Genomic DNA, 20965 nt, shown 5'->3' with positions numbered 1-20965 from the left:
ATATATATATATATATATATATATATATATATATATATATATATATATATATATATATATATATATATATATATATATATGTATATATATATATATATATAATATGTATGTATGTATGCATATACATACATATATATATATATACATATTAATTAAGATAATTTTTCATTATTCATTTTTAAAAGCTTTTAAATTAAGTGTTATTTCAAATCAAATCTGAATCAAAAATGATAATTATTATTTGATAGATATTATTTTAACTCAAATTTATGTATTTGGTTCCTCCATCTACAAAAAAGCAATAATATACATGTTATTTATAAACTACTTACCATTTTTACCAATACTTACCATTAGGATGTGCACTAGTTTCTGTTTAATAAACAGTGCTCAAGTATATTTGTTAATTTCCAAAATATACTATGATAATATGTTTGGTTTGTGAAATTCAAAAAGTGGTATTGTTTTTAACAGATTTGAGTTTTTATCTAAAATAGAAATTAAAGTTGCTTTTATATCCTTTGTGATACCATAGTTAAATGTTGCAGTTTGGTTCTATAGTCTTTTACACCATTATATTCATGATAGTGTGGTGATGGCTGCCACAAATCTAAAATGACAAATTATTTATTACCTAGAGTATATTTTTGTAATATATTTTTAGATTGATTAGATTTTTATATAAGTTGGAAACTGTTTTGTCTGCAATATAGCACTTGATCAGAATTATTTATTTAATAATTTCTATCAAGCACTATGTTATTGTTTAATATATCACTAAATAAAAGTTGTTCATTTTTCAAATGTTTCAAGTTTATTTTTTAAAGGCTGAACCAATGACAATTTACTCAAATAGTTATTTTTAATTTTAATTTTTTAGATATTGTTACTCCTTTCTGAACCCTATGACTTAGAAGCATGCCTTAGAAAAATTCTTTTAATACAGTGACCATTAGTTTCAACAGACTCGAAATTAATGGTCAGCTATATATATATATATATATATATATATATATATATATATATATATATATATATATATATATATATATATATATATATATATATATATATATATATATATATATATTTATATATATATATATATATATATATATATATATATTTATATTTATATATATATATATATATATATATATATATATATATATATATATATATATATATACATATATATATATATATATATATATATGTATATATATATAGTTTAGAAACACCAACTTTTTTTCAGTTTTTACTGCATAAATTTTTACAAACTTTCATAAATAAGCTGAAATTTTTACCAAATGTGCTCTATTTTATTTCAATTTAAAATACAAACCATAAAAGTTGTAAAATTGAACGGTTAATTAATTTTTAATTGTTTTTTTGAAAAAGCTTCTGTGCAAAAGTTTAGAAATAACTGAATTTGATTGATATTTATTTCAAAAAAGCTGAAACTTTTACTAAAATTCACAAAATAACAATTTTTTGACAATAAAATTGTTTTAATAAAACACTTAGTATTGTGGCATATCCATTTGCCTATAAAACAGCATCACAGCCACAAGACATTGAATCTACTAATTTAATGAGAACATTCTAAGGAATATTATACCAACATTCTTAAATCAATGCAAATAAATGGTCTTTATTAGTTGTTTTTCTAGAAACTAATTGCCGGTCGATGTACTCTCAAAGATGCTCAATTGGATTGAGATCTGGGCTCTGTTTTTCTGGAGGCCATTAAAGAAATTTGATTTTTTGTAATTTAAAATATTCCTTAACAGATCTGGCTCAATGCTTTGGATGATTATCTTGTTGTAAGATCTATTTGCAAGTCATTTTATGCTTTGCATGTGGCAGCATAACATTCTTTATGATTTCTAAATAAACTCTCTGTTCCATAATACCTTCTATATGATGAATGGGACCCACATTGTCACGACTAAAACATCCCCAAACCATAACATTTTCTCCTCCATGTTTAAAAGTGGTTAACTGATATTTTGGGTTAAAATTGTCTCCTACTGAGCGCCTATTGTACCTAATTCCATTACTACTGAATAGCATAAACTTTGATTTATCAGAAAAAAGGACTTCTGACCAGTCATTAACTAATATGATCTTTTGCAAATGTTATTATGGTTTCTAAAATTTCTTGCAGATATTAGCTGTTTCTTAACTGGATGACAGCCATACAGATTATTTTGTCATAATCAACGCTTAGTTTTATTGATGCTACAGTTTGTGCCATGCAATTATTGCATAAATGTATTAAGTTCAACAGCAATCTTGTGAGGAGTTTAGAAACATTGTAAAGTTCAGAAATCTGCCTGTAAGTCATTTTATTTCCCACAGCTTTTATAATTAATTCCTTTATTTCCTTTGAAACTTCCTTAGCTTTTCCCATGCTTTTAAAAAATTAGTAATATTATTCAAGTAATTAAATTATAAAATTTTACAAATATTTTAGCAATTAGTTATACTTCACTGCCTTTGAAATATCTCTAAAGTAATTAAACTATTTAATTTCACAAAAATTTTGGCCTTAAATGTTGCTTTTGTTTACAAAAACATGATTTGATTGCAAGGCATGATACTGTTTCTAAACTTTTGCATGGAAGCTTTTTCAAAAAAACAATTAAAAGTTAATTAGCCGTTCAATTTTACAACATTTATAGTTTGTATTTTAAATTGAAATAATATAGAGCACATTTGGTAAAAATTTCAGCTTATTTAAGAAATGACGCAGGATGCTTCTATACTATCAAACTATCAATGCCTAATATAGTTAGTATTAAAAGAGCCAAAAATAATGAGCGAAAAAAATTTAGAACTAGGAGCATTGAGTACTTTTTATGCATTGAAGGATACAAACTACCAGTTTGCCAAGCTTCATTTTGTTCAGTATTGTGTAAGTTTAAAATTACTTTACTTTTAATTCAGAATAATTTGCATAAGTTATGCATGTATATTTGTTGAAAAAATGTTTTATTGACAAAAGTCAATGTTTTATTTATATTATCTAGCCATAAATCCTGATAGAGTTATACAAATTGCAAGACACTGGTATTAGCATGGAACAACCAGACCTGAAAATAGAGGAGGAGACAGGAAGAAAGCAGTTTTTTCTGAAATGAAAGAAGCTATTAAAAACCATATTCAGACATTTACATGCAGAGCAAGTCATTATGGAAGAAAAGGTGCTCCTGGGCGTAAATATTTGCCCTCTGTAAAAAATGTAAAATACATGTACCAACTCTTTTTGGACAAAAATAGTACAACTATTGCTCAAAATGTGGGCTACCATTATTTCTATGGAAAATTTATAAATCATTACAATTTATCATTTGGATACCCAGCAACAGACCGAAAGTAAAGAAAAACTGCACTTTTCATTCTTCACAAAAGGAAAGCAAGAAAATTTTACAGTTTGCTTAATGATATCCACCCAAATGAGATGACTATCTGCTTTGACATGATGTACTACCAAAATTATCAATAGGAGAAGCCTACTTATTTCGCACCTTTATTTATATGTTCTAGGTATTGTTATTCATAAATATGGCATCTATGCTTCTTGCTCTAAGAAAGTTATGTTTCAAGAAACTGCATATTACACATACATTTTCCAGAACATGGGCACTCATATCTGCCAGCAGATCGTGTGTTTGGTTGAGTACAGCTAGATATAAAAAAAAAAGATAAAATTCTTGAGCCTAATAAATACATAAACATACTTAGCCAACATGGAAAAGTCAGGGTTTATGGGCAAGACTGGTCAGCACTTAACTTCAGATCAGAAGTGAAAAAGTTTGTCAAGAACCAAAAAACATTTAAAATCAGTGAAGCAAAAAAACTCTTTATTTGTTCTGACAAGCTTGAAGTGGTTCCATGCAGTTACCATTCTGAGCCAATATCACACAGTCTCCTTAAAAAAGGAAAGAAATGAGACAATTTCCGACCAAAATGTTTGGAATTAAAGAACTCTGTTAAGCTTGCTTAAAAAAATGATGTTTTTTGACTTCTTTATCTAGTAGGAGTAGAAGACAGAGTTCTTGCCATGTATAAAATACTACTCTGTAATGCCACTGAAGATGTTACTAACTTTAGTGAAGAAGACAGTTCATAACTTTATTTATATTTTAACAATGAATTCTTTTAGTGTGCATTGATTGATGTATAAATATTGAACAAATGTTTTTTTCCATAAACTAGTGTTTTTTCTGTTTTAATTAATTTTCCTTTATTAAATCAAAAAAGCTAGTTAATGAGAAGAGTCATAAACTACCATTTTATATGCTTTTATAGTTACCTATTAGAGTTGTTTTAAAAAAAATTTTAAATAATTATTTAAACTAAATAATGTTTTATTTACTTTTCTGGCAACACAGATTCTTCCTTTAACTCTTTTAAATCAAATCTATTTTCAGCATATAAAGTTTATCTTTTTTTGCAAGATCAACAAGTTAAATAAAATTTGTTAATTCTTTTTATGTTCCTTTCTTATTTTGACATCGTTTTTATCTAGCAAAATCTAATTTCAATAAAAATTGTGGCAGTACCATTTTTTAACCATCAAACTTTTCATGGATTTGTATGTACATGTGTGTGTAAATATCAATATCGGACAAAACATGGTAGACAAACTCAAATTTAAAACAAAAGCGGAAAAAAAGTGTTAAAACTTGTGAACACATTAATTTTTAAATAGTTTTTACCGAAATTTAAAAATATATTTCTTTATAGTATTATATTTCTTCGGAAAAAATATGGTAGACATTCAAAAAATCAACTTTCAAAATTCAAATTTTTATTTTTTGAAAATTTTCCAAAATTAATTTAATATTTGGTAAGACTACCTTTACTACCTTTGCTTTCATTTTTTGACTCAATTAATTAAATAGTTCTCATATAAATCTAATGGCAGGCCTTTTTTTTCTAGTTCAGAAAGTTCATCACTAGTCTTCACTTTGCATGCTTAATCTTTATTTCCCAGAAAATTTTGATAGGATTTGATATAGGCTTTATGTTTTATGTTTGAGGTCATTGTCTTGTTGAAAAAAATCATTTTAGGGGCATCTCCCATTCAGTATGTGGCAACATAATACCTTTTATGGTGTTTTCATACACCAAGGTGGTCCAAAATTTTTTTAACTTTGCAAATAGTACCAGTTACTAATGCTAAGAAACATCCTCAAACCATAGCAGATGTTGCATGCTTAACACCTCTTGGTATATTTAGTGTTGTATCTGATGTGTTTTAGTCTCCTAACTTTCTTCTTGTTGTCGCTTTCAAAGAAATTGTATTTGAATTACCTTAAGAAGTATGTTTTTCCACTGGTCTACAGTCCAATTTTGCTATGTTTCTTATTTTGAAACCAGGTCCAGGTTATTAGTTTTGAAAGAAATGAGATGTTTTTTTCCAGGTATTTAAAAAAAAAACATTTTCTTTTTAAATATTATAATATAGTATAATATATATACAGTATCGGACAAAACGAGTGCAACTAAATAATGCTAATTTAGTTTCTTTATATAAAAGTGCTGCATTTTTTCAATTTAGAGAAATAACTATGTAACTGTTTAGAGACAAAGTTCTTTAAGTTTTATTCATCACAAAGTTCATTATTTGTACACGAAAATTAATAAAGTAATCAAAAGTATTAAAAAAAGTTGATTTCCTTCTGAACAAAACAAGTGCAACTCGACAAAATGTTGACCAAGCTGTATTTCACTATCAATATTTCGTGGCGAATCCTTTGTTGTTGATCACAGCCTTGCATCTTCAAGGCATAGATTCAATCAGGTGATCAATGAAACTTTGTGGAATCGCTGCCCAGGCCTTTTGGATTTATTCAAACAGTTGATCTTTATTACGAACACCTTCACGATTAATTCTGCGGTTGACGATCTCCCACAGGTTCTCCATAGAGTTGAGATCCGAAGATTGAGGTGGCCAATCTATCACCGATAGGTGGTTGTCTTGAAACCACTTCTTGACTACTTTTGCAGTGTTTTTCGGATCGTTGTCTTGCTGAAAAACCCATTTTATTGGCATATTCCATTCAGCATGAGGTAACATAACATCTTTCAGGATATTTTCATACATGAAACGGTCTATTATTCCATCGTTTCGATGTATTGGAACTAGACCGTTAGCAGAAAAACACCCCCAGATCATTACATTGCCTCCACCATGCTTCACGGTCTTATGGCAGTAACGTAAATCGAGGCGTTTTCTGGCCGGTCGACGTACACGGCAAATGCCATCGCTCCCAATGATGTTGAACTTCGATTCATCACTGAACAGGACAGTTCGCCATTTCTGCACATTCCAGTCAATATGAGATGTAGCAAACAGGAGTCTTTTCTTCTGGTTTTTTAGTGAAATCAGCGGTTTCTTTGCAGGGCGTTGAGAAAACAATCCGGCTTCAACAGCACGTCGTCTGATTGTTCGGTCCGATACAGGTAGCTCTAATTGCTTTTGTATCTCGACTGATAATATCCAGGGATCCTTCTTGACGGATCTGACAATCATAGAATCTTCTCTAGAAGTGGTGGAACGCGGTCTTCCACCTTTGTTATCTGCTGCCAACTTCCCCGTTGAGCGATATTTGGAACATAGTCTTGATACGGTTCATTTTTTCACGCGATATTTATCACAAATACTTTTTTGTGACATTCCACTTACGTAATCGCCAATAATTTTCTTTCTAAGTTCCAATCAAGAATGTCGGGAGCCATTTTTGCACTTGAAGTCCTAAAAATAATAAAAATAAATAATCACGCTTCTCAAGGCTTACCGTGTTACATTTACCTTGTGATGATACAATAATGCTCTGTGGAACACAACATCTTGGTTGGATTTGGACTGTATTGATGTAATGAAACACTTGTTGTATTTCACTTCTTATATTGATGTTCTTCGATAAAACACTTTGATAAAACTCACATCGATAAACTGTCTTGATAATATTGACTGATTGACTTCCATATACTGACTGAATTACATGTCGGTTTACATGTCTCTTATATAGTAAAATGAACCTGTGTGAACCTGTTCTGGAAAATTCTCGATGCTTCTTTTTGATGCTTCTGGAAGCTTCTGGATGCGTCTGGATGCTTCTGAATGTTTCTGGATATTTCTGGATGCTACTGGATGCTTCCAGATGTGGAAACTTCTGGAAGCTTCTGCATGCTTCTGGAAACTTCTAAAAACTTCTGGATACTTCCGTTAAGTATTAAAAAACTTCCGTGACGTTGACACGGACCAGACTTAAGAAAATGAAACAAATCAAAAAAGTTGCACTTGTTTTGTTTGGTGCAAAATGGCACTTGTCAACGAAATTCTGTCTGTGTGCTGTCACCTGTCAGCTGATTGCTCATGTCATGGCATGCTATGACTCTAGACTCCTGAACTGTTTGCTGTGGTAGTATAGTTCGTTTCATTTTTAAGACATGTAAAATTAGGAACACTTTTTAGCATTGTTCGATGTTGGTTGCAAATGTTTTGTCCAATACTGTATATATATACATATATATATATATATATATATATATATATATATATATATATATATATATATATATATATATATATATATATATATATATATATGTATATATATATATATATAAATATAAAATATATAATATATATATTTATATATACATATATATATATATATATGTATATATAATATATATGTATATATATATTTATAATATATATATAATTTATATAATATAGAATATATATAAATATAAAAGCTGATTATCACACAGTGCATTTAGAGATTATATATATATATATATATATATATATATATATATATATATATATATATATATATATATATATATATATATATATATATATATAAAAGCTGATTATCACACAGTGCGCTAAGAGATTTTTAGTTCAAATTTTTCTGTTAATTTTGTGGATGGCAAGGTAAATCTTTTCTAAGCCTTTTAACAATTCTTTGATCGGTCTGTGATATTTTTCTTGGATATTTGTCCTACTAGTATGCTTCATATCAGTCACAAGATTTGAATAATTTTAAATTTTTGTATACAGTTGATTTAGCTATATTATATTTTCTACAAATTTCTGATGTTTTTCATTTTTAAATTTTTTAATAATATAAATAAATGCTTCCTAATTTGTCATAAGTTATTTTTTAATGCAATTCTATATGCAATAATGTTAAGTTATATCATGAGTTAAATCTGGTCTTAGTTTAATTGAAAAAATAATAGATCAAATATTTCAAAATCTATTTTATTATTTTAGACTACCATTATGAAAAAAAAAGTGAAACAAAAGAAAATGGTAAATGAACAAAGACAGTTGAATCTTATAAAAAATGCATTAATTTAAAAAAGAAAAATGTATTAACTTAAGAAAAATGTGATAAGATTTTTTTGCGATTTGAACATTTTAAATTTTGTTAAGAACATAATAAATTATTTAAAAATCTTTTTAATTGTTTTATTATCATTATTTCAATATGTTTCATTATGTCAATATGTTCAATTGTTTTTTTTATCAAGTTTTGTTTTAAATTTGAATTTGTTCACCATGGTTTGACCAATACTGTATTTATATATATATATTCATATATATATATTCATATATATATATATATATATATATATATATATATATATATATATATATATATATATATATATATATATATATATATATATATATATATATATATAAATTAGTAAAAAAACACTTATCTAACTTTTATCTTCGACTTGAAGTTTCACCATTGCTGGATCATCAGGAAGAGTTTTTTCTCTATTCCTGATGATACAGCCATGGTGAAACTTCAAGTCGAAGATAAAAGTTAGATAAGTGTTTTTTACTAATTTATTATTGCTCTGTTCTTTAAGAACATTGAGCACTCTATTTGTAAAATACACTAACATAATTTACATATATATATATATATATATGCGGTAGTGGTGTAGTGGTAGAGCGCTCGCTTCATAAGCGAGAGGTTCCGAGTTTGATTCCCACCACGTCCCTGGTAGTACCGCACTCAACTTGTTTCTCCGCCCAGCGGCCTTGTTCATCAAGGTTCGTGTTTCGGAGTTATAGAGTTGAGAGAGGGTGATAACCACAAGTAGCCTCCTCATCTGTAGTGGCCTTCTCGGCTTTGGGGAGGTGAATAAAAAAATATATATATTTATATATATATATACATATATATATATATATATATATATATATATATATATATATATATATATATATATATATATATATATATATATATATATATTAGGGTGGGTCATAAAAACAGTTGAGCTTGCTGCAGAGACATCTTTAATAGTGCATTCAACTTTCTGAGAGTGACAGGGTATACCAAAAATGAAATCAAACTGATGGTGTTGAAGATTTTCATTTTCAATAGCTGCAAGCAATAATGGTAATGTGAGATAAGATGTAGTCCTGTCAATTATATCAACATAAGCCAAAGCATTGGTGTTAAGCTTGATGCTTAACTTATCAAAAATATGCCCAGAAGAACTAATCAAGTCACTTCTCAAATGAATTATTCTGTTACAAAAGAAATGTTCCACAGAAGCATCATTGTCACAAACACCAGAAAGAAGAATGAATTGAATTGGCAAAGTTGCTGTTGTTCTGCAACATAGATTCAAATATATTCGAATCTTCTGCTCCAAGTTCATGACACTTTTTTAGCAAGTAAAAAAAGTTCTTTGCACCATGAGCAAAAGAAGGATAGCGGTTGATGTTGAAACATGAAGGAGTGTAAATATTTGTTATAAGGTGTTCAATTTTGTAGAATGTTGTGGAACAGATCTTTTTTAGCATATATATTATTAAAATTCTGTTTGCTCTTGTCAACCACTAAGCATTACTTGAATTTCCTGGCATTGTGTTCAGTAAAGATTTTGTCACTACCTGTTTAACCACTGCTGCACTGCTTAGTATTTTCTAAAAAGATATATTTGATCTGTGCTAGATCTTTCTTAACCTCGTCATTTATCTACCATAGCTTTAAATTTTGGTATTGGTAAATCCTATGGATCAAAGTTTAGTGCACTCATAATTGCACCACTAGAATTACTAGGACTTTTTGCACATCCTCTATCAATAACAGATATGTATTTTCGAAATGATAGTTCATTAGCATGCAACAGGTAAACAAATCTTTGCAATTGGTCTTGTTTACCTGTTGCATGGTATTTTTGAATTACGGCATAATTTAATTTGAGTTACAACATTTTTTTACTAATCTTGCATCTTTCCAAAGGTATGCACAATTCTGAATAATGCTTCATGTTTGGCTGCTACAACACCATCATTAGGTTTGCCACTGTAAATTTTACAGTCAAGAACTTCATTACCTGTGTTTGGTTGCAGTTCTACGTCATCAACACAATTATCATCAGCAACATCGCTTATGTTGCTGTAGTTTATATCATGTTGTGTATGTATGTCATGATGTGTATGTAATTCACTTTTGTCTCATATTTCATTTTCTGGTTGTGCTCAAATTTCAAACATTTGACTGCTCTTATTTCTTTCTTCTGCAAATTAGCTGTAGCCATTTTATCTATAGCAGTTTGTTTGGTTTAACCAGAAAGATCACTATGTTAGAGGTATTTTGTGACAGTGGAAAAATACATTGTGAATTCTCTTGTACACAACTGCCAACACATTTACAAGTGAATATACAGTTAAGAAATACAGTTTATAATAATTTCAAACAGTGACAGATGTCTACTTAGCATTGAGATATTTACCAAGATCCTTAAATCAATTTCATTATACAGTTGACTACACTATTCTCATTCATTGATAGGATACTTGCTGTGCTGTAGATACATAGAAATTCCTGGGCTACAGCTGTCGCTCTCTTCAGCATACAACAGGGTGTTTGCCATTGGGAGTTTAGGTATCCTCAAAAAAATCAGGAAAAATTAGGGAAATTAGGTCAAATTTTAAAAAAATCAGAGAAAAATTAGGGTTTTTATTACTTATCTTATTTTAGAAGCTCTTTAATTATGAGTCTCTTTTTTAACACTCAATTTAACTCTAAGAAAAGCAGTTATTTTTTTTTAAGCTTGGTTAATAGCTAGCTTTCAGTAACTACTTCAATAATTAGTTTTTACTAGTTAGTTAACTATTTGATGTTATTAGTCAGTTAATTAACTATTTGATGTTATTAGTCTGTTGTTTTTCTTTTCTTTAGGCTAGAACAAGTTTAAGTAAATTAAATAATGAACTCAACATATTTTGATGATCAGTGGTTACAAATGCTAGAATATAAAACTTGGTTAATGTGTGGGGATACAACAACCTCAGCAAAATTTTGAGTTTTTTCACACCCAAAAAATATAATTGAACTGTCTAATATGGGCCAGAGAGCGTTAAAAAGTCATTCAAGAGGAAAAATGCATTGTGAACATTTGTCTCTTCACTTAAAAATGACACGTATACCATTTACCAATGTGTCAAAAAATATACATGTTGTAACAACCACTTTGTCAGAAAACACAGTTCAAGTTTCCACTCTTCAGTCGCATGTTGTGTCTGATTCGGTTATTGATGCAGAGATCAGATGGACACTCAAAAATGTTTTGTCATCATTTTCTTTTTGATTTAGTGATGGAATTTTGATTTTGTTTAAATCAATGTTTCTTGACAGTGCTATAGTTGAAAAGCTCTCTCTTCAAAAAAACAAGTGCTCATATTATATAAATTTGGGAATAGCTCCTCATTTTCGATCAGTTCTTATTAAAGATATAGATAAGTCAGACTTTTATGCTGTTTTTTTTTATAAAAGTCTTAACTCAGTTGTGCAAATAAGGCAGATGGATTTTTTTGTTAATTATTGGGATAATGTTTTAAACCATGTTTGTACTCATTACCTAGACTTAACCTTTATTGGACATAGTCGAAGTAGAGATCTTCTGCATATTTTTTTGTTGGAATTGAAATCTTTTGATAAAACCAAACTTATTCAAGTATCTATGGATGGCCCAAATGTAAATTGGGCCTTCTACTCTGAGTTACAAAACTATCAGGCCGAAAATGACATTAACAAACTAATTCTGACTGGATCTTATGGTTTTTATTCGATTCATCTATCATTCAAAACTCAGAAAAATAAAACAGACTGGGTTATTAAAAAGATTTTAAAAGCTCTTTATAAACTTCAACATGATTCTCCTGCAAGACAAGAAGACTTTACTGTTGTGACCAAAAGTAATCAATTTCCTCTTTCTTTTTGTGGTACTTGATGGGATGATGATGAAAAGTGCTGAAGGCAAAGCACAATTTTAAAACCCCTTTATCAGAAATGCAAAACCAGAGAGTTTTTTATTTTATTTAAAGCAACTATCTTGCTTTTTTTATAATTTAATGTTTTGCCTTTTTTTTTTAATGTTTAATGATTTACTGCTGCATTTAAATTTACAACCTGTCTTTGAGAAGCTCCACTGTACCACTACAATGATCAATAATAATTTTGAAGCGTATGATGTTGCCATAATGTTGACATTTTTTTCACTAGATTGATGTGTTTAATGAAATTTGTAAATTTCTTTATCTTTCTTTTTTGACAACGTTTTCTTCAGTAACAAAATAGATACTATCTAGGGAAAACCAGAGAATTTCAAAATACCTGTTTTCATTTAATTGTAAAACCGGTTAACTGGTCCTATAATTTTTTTATTTTTATTATAAAAGCAAATATTTATTTTTTAATTAAAAATAGCATTGTAACCTACTAAAATTATATGCTGAAATTGAATCTGTAAATTAAAGAAGCAAAAAAAAGTTTAAGAAATCAAAATTTAGCAACATAATTTTTTTTTTAAACAAGAACCAAAGAAATCACAGTTTGAAGTGCACTGCAAAAAGCACATATTATAGTAAAGTAAAATTTTCAATACAAAAATCATATTTTTTAATTCAATAGTATTTTAGAAAGACTAAAGATGGTCATCTTTGTGCTGTTGCTATCATCTCGACTTGATTTTCATTTATATCCTCATTTATATTTAGTTGTGAATCACGATCACAAAATCTTTCAGCTAACATTGTTGCTAAGGATAATGTAGCTGCCTTAGGTGTGTTTGAAAGTTTCACTTTGCAAGAATTTATGCAATGTAATTAATACTTTATTTTGCCATCCTGGAATTCTTATTTTTAAAGAACTATAAAGTTTATTTAATTTATAAAACAAAAATTATCAAAAAGAAAAGTAGACAAAATACTCAAATTAGTAGTTACTTGTTTTTGCTGGATTGCTTTGTTTTGATTATTATAAGTATTATAAAATTGAAATATTGTTAAAATATTCTGTATTCTGTCAATCTGTATAATTATGATAACTGGTAGAAAAATATGGAAGTAAATAAATCTAAATGAATTATCAAAGTATTTTTTAAAACTCAATATATTCACAGTATTTGTGTTTTTAATGTCAATTGTCAACAATAAAATCTGTAGTAAATCTGGTAATAACCTAAAACCATTAAAAAATTCAAACTGTTTATTAATTTAAAAATGCATAACATATGTTGTTTGAATAAGATATATTTTAGTTTATATGTGTTTTAAATATTTATGCATTATAAATATTTAAATATTTAGTATCAGATGCACCATCCTTTATTTACACTAACTACACTGGAAATAGCAAAACAATTAGAGTTACATGGAGTTTGGTTCTTCCATTAAATAGCCATGGAGTAATTACTAGCTATGAGATTTGCAAGAGACAATTGTATATGAATGGTTCAACTGAATCCATCCATTGTTTTAAACAGTTAAACTCCTCTATTTGTGAGTTTTACTTGACACGTTTGCGAGCATTAAGCACTTATAACATTAGTGTAGCAGCCTGTAATACAGCAGGATGTGGAAAGCAAATATCTATTGTGATTACCACAATGCCCTCTGGTAAGCATTTATTTACTTTTATGTAATGCATACTTCAATAAAAAGTATTTTATAATTTTTATTTTGTATTTTTTTTAATTGTGTGTGTGTTTATTTGTGTGTACATGTGCAATCAAGATGATACTTTATAAAAATAAAAGTTATAGGAATAAAGAAATACCATTACTAAAATGACTGAGAGTTAAAAAAAATTTTAGTTTATTAAAATGGCGTAAACTGATAAAAAATTGTTTTAAAATCCTAAATTTTTTTAATTTTAAATTTGTTTTAAAATCCTAAAAATTTTTAATTTTAAATTTGTTTTAAAAGCTGTGAATATTTATTTAAGTTTTTTTAAGTACTTTAGCAAATGTAAAACTGATTTTTAAAATGTTCTCTTTTTTTTTTGTACTTTTAGCACCAGATAACGCTCCCAAAAATTTTACTGCTTTTTTTAATAAAACTGAAATTCAATTTAATTGGGAATGTCTTCAAAACACTACTGATGCTTGGAATGATTACAAAGTACCAGGATTTTATCAGCTAAGTTATGGTTTAGTAACAAGCTCAGTACTTGAAAACATAAATTTTACTACAACAAACATATCAAGTTGTCAGTTTGTTTTGGAAAATGCGAGCTCTTCTTATTTTTATATAGCCAAAATTACTGCATTTTCAGTTGCTGCTGGTCCTGTAAGTGTAACATGCATCCAGAATAATCTAACAAGTATGATTTACTCACATGTTGAAACAGAAGTCATATATTTAAGACTATATATATATATGTATGTATGTATGTATGTATGTATGTATGTATATATATATGACATTATATAGTTTGAGTCTTAAGTTTTAATTTTTTTAAACTTATTTTTTTTTAATTTAAAAAAAAATTTTTTAGAGCCACTCTACATGAAACCATTTATTTCAAGTTTCTATGTTTCTGGGTCAAGTAGTGCTGCTTTTATTACCAGCAGTTTTCTTCCAACTTTTTTACGTGGAACAAACACTTATTATTTTTTTTACATAAATGTTACAGACAAAAACTATAACCCTGGTCTTCCGCCTAATGAGTATCTTCGTGTACCTGTGTATCTCAATTATTCCTTAGAAAGATATTCTGTTTATTCAGATCAATGTGCTTGGGGTGATTTGGTGAATTATTTCAACCAAAAAACAGACTTTGTTTTAGATCTGGTCGGGTTACATCCTTATACACAATATGATGTATCAATTCAACTTTGCAATGAATTAGGTTGTGGTGATATATCAAATAGTGTTACTATCCAAACATACTCTGATGTACCAAATTGTGAACCTACACTTCTACAAATGCATAATCTTTCATCAACTTCGATGAATGTTTCATGGAGTAAGCTTAACTCAAGTTGTGCTAATATTAATTTGAAGCAGGTTATTTATACTTTAATATGCAATCGAAGTAAAGCTAGTATGTTGATAATTAACCAAACTGATAACACAACAGTGTTTTTAACAAGCTTGAACAAGTATGAACAGCTTTGTTGTAAAGTTGCTGCTTCTAATGAAAATGGAACAGGACCTTACAGCAACCAAAGTTGTGCATTTACTGATGAAGACAGTAAGAAAGTTTTTTCTTTTTTTGCTTGTGTCTTTTTTTTTTTTTTATTTCTTTTATTCTAGCTTTGTGTAAAGTACATAAATTATATAAATTAACAACAGTAATAAACCAATAAAGCTATTTACATAGAACCAACAAAATACATTAGATAGAGTCATTTTTACAGCATTTCTTTTAAACTAATTTGTACAGCAAAAATAACAAAATAAAGAAATAAATAATAGAACCGAATTTAGACAGATTTTTTGAAACAATTAATTTTATTTAGGTATGCACACAAATACACAAAAAAACATTTTGTAAATGTGTGTGTGATTGAAAGGTCATACCAACCAATTAGATTAACATCAGAATAGGCTCTAGAGACACAAAATAGAAACTTTTAAAACCTTTGGGAGTATTTTAACAAAAAGACCTTGAGAGAATATACAAACCAAAGTTTGATTAATAGGACTGTTCCATCATAACATTTCTAAAATGAATGAAATTAAAAATATATTTAAATTGTACAAGATATAAGAAAAAAATTTCAAAAACTAATTAATAAAAACTAATTATTAGGATTTGCAAGTTACATTTACAAATCTATTTAATTTTGAGCAATTAGTTTTTATTAATTAGTTTTTGAAAAATTTTCATCATTAAATTAGTACCTAAATTTTTTTAAAAAGTACTTTTACTTGAATATAGCTGATGGTGAATTATATCTAATATCGTTATACTTTTTATTTTATTTCAAGTTTGTTAGAATTTAAATTCCTAAATTTAAATTTTAAAAGATTTAAAATTTGTTTAACTATTTAAAATATATTCAAAAATTTAACCACAATAAAAAAGTAAAAATTTTTTAGTTATGGTTTTAATCAGAATTTGAAATTCTATTGAAAGTTGATCTTTTTATTTAAAGATCATAACCTAAGTATACTGCAACGATTTAAATTTCATTAGTATGAACAGTTAAAATTTAATGGATAAAGTTGATTGATTACAACATAAGTATACAGCAACAGTTGAAAAATTACAACTTAAGTAAACAACAACAATTTTAATTGTTTTTTTTCTTAACTAAAGCTTTTATCTCACTTTAAAATGTATTTTTATAAATTTTTTTTAGTACCTGATGCTCCCCCCATCATATTTAATAGCACAGACAGTTATATAACAATAACAGTAAAATGGTTACCGGTTTCTAAAGAAAATAGTCATGGAACTATTACTAGTTATGAGATTTGCAGGAAACAACTGTACAAAAACAACACAGTTGGGACAAACTATTGCTTTAAACAAATTAATGGCTTGATACTTGAGTTTAACTTTACTAATCTTGATGTGGCAAGCACTCACAATATTAGTGTAGCAGCTTGTAATAAAATTGGCTGTGGGAAACAGATTTCTATTGTTGCAAGTTCGATGCAATTAAGTAAGTATTTTTTTCTATGTTTTTATTTTTATTTGTTTGTTTTCACATAAAAAGTAAAACAACACTACAAGTTCTTTTTAATGCTGAACAAGTTGTTACATTAACTGTCACAATATTTGAATAAGAATCAACTCGGATTTTATAATAAAAGGTTTTATAAATAAGGAATTTATAATGAAAAAAGTTTAAATAGGTTAACATAAATAGTAGTAAAAAAAGATAACTTTAAAGTTTGTTGTATTTATATATTCATTTTTATTTCTTTACTATTACTTTACAGTACTAAAAAAAGTTTTCTTACATTATGGGTTTCCTTATATTTTAATACATATGAAGCAATATGAAGCATAATGGCTAAAATAATAATAATAAAAAATGCTAACAATGGTTGTTAAAAATAACATATATACCAAATACAACCATTATAAAAAATATGAAAATTATTTTGTTTAATATCTTATAATTGTTGGGTTTTTAAACAATCAGTCTTTTTTTTTTTTGTCTTTTTTTCACACAGTTATCTCTTTTTAAGTTCTTAATTTTTATGCATTTATTTCTTCTTTAAGAGCGACTTTCTGTAAGAATCAGATAGAGCTCAATAGTGACTCTCTTCAAAATTGCTAATTTTTTGCTATTCATACTAGAAGGTCAATTCCAAGTTTTTTCAAAAAATTATAATTGGTTCTCTAGATATTAGATGTCAAAGTTTGACTAAATTTTTTAAAATATTGACCAAATGGTGTCGAATGCATTTTTAAACTTGAAAAAACAACAAAGTAAATAATTTACAATGAGTATTTCACTTGAATATTGCTTATTGGCTGATTGAGACAAATAATTAATAAAGTTGGTAAAGTAAACTTTTTTCCTTGACTAAATATCATGCTTCAAAATAGGCAAAAAAAAATTTTTGTCACTTGTGATCTTCATTTTCATTTAAAGCCACAAACATCCCATACTTTTTTTTGTCATTATAAATCTTTATCTAATAAAGTACCTAAAAGTATAAAAACACCTATGGGGGAAGTAAAGGCTTTGCCACAAAATTGAACTCAAAAATAACATAGGTAATATGGTCATAGCCCTGCGTTCGCTGTAAAATTCAATTTAAAAAAACTTGTATTTATAAAAAATACTTATGGAGTATCGTAATATACTAATATACTTATACTTATGGGGTATTGTAATAGTTCAGAAAAAATAACATAAATAGTATAGATGTTTCCTTGGTGCTTCTATACTTAAAAGCGCTTGAATGAAATATGTTTACTTGTTACTATCATATTTTTTGAGTATAATTTTTACTCCAAATATGTTTCCTGAGTATGATTTTAAATATGGTTATTTTAGATTATAATAAATCTCTTTTGTGTATTCATAATTGGTTAAGATTTTTTACTTTTTAATATTTTTTGCAGACATTTTGATGAAATGTCTGCAAAAAATATTTCTTTCGACACATATTGTTGCATTGAATAGAATAATTGTGGACCTTACATGCAGCCTACTCCCAATGTAGACAAAATGTTTGAAACAAGCCAACTCACTCAAATATACAACTACATCTTACAAACCTAAAGGTAAACTAATATTATTCTATTTTTGTAAAAACTCATGATTAAATAGATTTGTAACTGTAGCTTGTAAATCCTAATAATTAGTTTTTATTATTAGTTTTTGAATCAAAATAAAGGTTGTAAGATAATGAAATTATTTTAAGGTCTTAAAGAGTTATGAGCTAGCTGGTGATTGGAACAAAAAATCTCAATTAAAATTTGTTCAATCAAAAATTTTAACAATACAGAGAAAATATGTGCATATCATCGCTACACATTAGGAATAGGATGGAAACAAGGAAAAAAATGTATGCACCCTAATCACAAAATACAAACATGGAAGAAAGCAACATTAGGGCAACCTGGGCTAATGTCTATGACACTTCTAATTATAATTCATACTTTCCAATCGATCCAATTATATCAAGTCGTCATCAAAAATTGCACTATTCTGAGACAAGGAAAAAAGAAGCAAAAATAAAACTTGAACACGAATCTTCATCAACAACTACTGATATTGATTTTATACCAGATGAGTTTTTACAAAATCAAGAAGAAATTAATACTTCAAGTGAAATCAGAGAAAATATCACATCTTGTCTTGAGACCAGTCGAATTAAATTCTAGTTTAAAAGAAAACTTGAGTTTTTTAATGAATCTACAAAGCAACAAATACAAAAGAAATATAAATATATGGAAGAAACCTTCAAAAACAAATTTGTAGAGTCCATGGCACTTGGCCAATAGAAGTTTTTAAGGTAATAAAAATACCAAACAGAAACTTCAGATGAAATTGAAAAACTTGTGGAAATGTATAAAAATAGTGATGCAGCGAATCAACTTGTAATTTTGGCATTTATTGATGATAATAAATACACAAAGCAATTTTTATGCAACACATTTAAATGCACAAAATATAAAATAGGACTTGCCAGAAAATGGAAAGTCTCACAAAAAGGTTTTGTATTACTCCAAAAGAATTTATTTACAAGAAGCAGACTTTCAATACCAAAATGTGAGCATTTTTTAGATTTCATCTTTTTAAGTGGATTGTTAGAAGACATTTCTTATGATATTTTCAAAATAAAGTGACAGTGACAAAAAATGACAGTGGTGATGTTGAAACTGTAGCTAGTGCCATTTTAACAGCCAAAAACTGTCATACCATTGCTTTATGTAGGGAAAGTTGCTAAGAAATACGAGCCTCTATCCAACTCAAGTTTGTTGGGGATACTAAATGGAATTAAACCTTCTCATAGAAAATGCCTGACTGGTTTAAATGACATGGCTGCTGCTGGGATAATTACATTTGCAACACTTGAACAGTTTGCAAATATGTTCAATAAAATATCAACTGTTGAGAAACTTGAAAGATCAAAAAGCTATTTAAAAACTAAATATAAACTTCATTGCAGCTATTTGGAAAATGAAATTGCAACATATTCAACTCGGTTTGCCCTTTCTAATTCTGAAAAAAGATTAAATTGCAATCATCTAGCATTTTAAATGATTTTGTATGCTCTGAACTCAATGAGTTGTTTGTAGTTTTAGATAAAGTTAACCAAATAAAAAAGATGTTGGTGATGATGTATTGTATGTCATTAAAGTATCAACAGGCAGCATCACAGAGTATATGAAACACCTCTTAGGAGATGCACAAAAGAAAAAGGCAAAGAATGATGCATATAATCAACTAGATGACAAAACAGCATTTTGGTTGAAAGACTATTCACAAAAAATATTTCCCATGAAGTTTAAAGAGAGTCAGAAGGACTACTTGGGATGGAAGGCATAAGTATGCATATAGTTGGTTTTTTTTTACCAAAAAAAATAACATTCTCAAAAAGCATATTTATCTAACAATTTTATATTGCTACGATCAATGTGTTTCCTCTGTTATTTCTATTGCTAAATCAGTTCTAAATCAGTTTTGCCTAGATGAGCCAGAAATAGTAAAAGTTTTTGCAAAATTGAATAATGGTAACTGTTATCATGCTAGCTATTTAGTTAAATCTATGTGCAAGCTCTGCGAAAATAAGATTTTTATACTTCTATGGAACGACTTTAATGAGCCTTGCTGTGGAAAAGACCAATGCGATAGGGAAAGTGCATCCCCTAAAACAATACTAAGAAGTTTCGTAGATGCTGGCAATGACATAGTAATGGCAGAACATGTTGCAAAAGCAGTGAAATATGGTTATGGCGTCAAAAACGATGTGGTAAGCGTAGCAAAAAATCAGAATGTTACTTTAGCTGGTCCTAAAATTTTAAATATAAGTAACTACTACTCCTATGAGTTCCAAGAAAACTACATGACTTTCTGGCGATTCTTGGTCACTTGGCTCCGTTGGTCACTTTTTGCGATCATTGTATCGCATAAACAAACAAATTTATTCTTTGTGGCTGGTGAGCCCTGACTTTTTCCAATGTACACAACAACGACA

At 27.9% G+C, this 20965-nt stretch overlaps 1 protein-coding gene across 1 annotated transcript in view; it reads left to right on the top strand.

The window, feature by feature from the left end:
- The window catches only part of LOC105845853 (uncharacterized), a 201050-nt gene that overhangs the window by 138457 nt on the left and 41628 nt on the right, over window positions 1-20965 (top strand). The window contains exons 23-26 of the mRNA XM_065813584.1: window positions 13658-13966; window positions 14364-14672; window positions 14847-15545; window positions 16660-16965. Coding sequence (XP_065669656.1) covers window positions 13658-13966; window positions 14364-14672; window positions 14847-15545; window positions 16660-16965 — 1623 coding nt within the window. The remainder of the gene's footprint in view (window positions 1-13657; window positions 13967-14363; window positions 14673-14846; window positions 15546-16659; window positions 16966-20965) is intronic.

The sequence above is a fragment of the Hydra vulgaris genome, chromosome 12 (genome assembly GCF_038396675.1).
Source record: "Hydra vulgaris chromosome 12, alternate assembly HydraT2T_AEP".
NCBI lineage: Eukaryota > Metazoa > Cnidaria > Hydrozoa > Anthoathecata > Hydridae > Hydra > Hydra vulgaris.
Note: the sequence above shows the minus strand (reverse complement) of the source record. Positions and strands in the feature narration are given on the sequence as shown.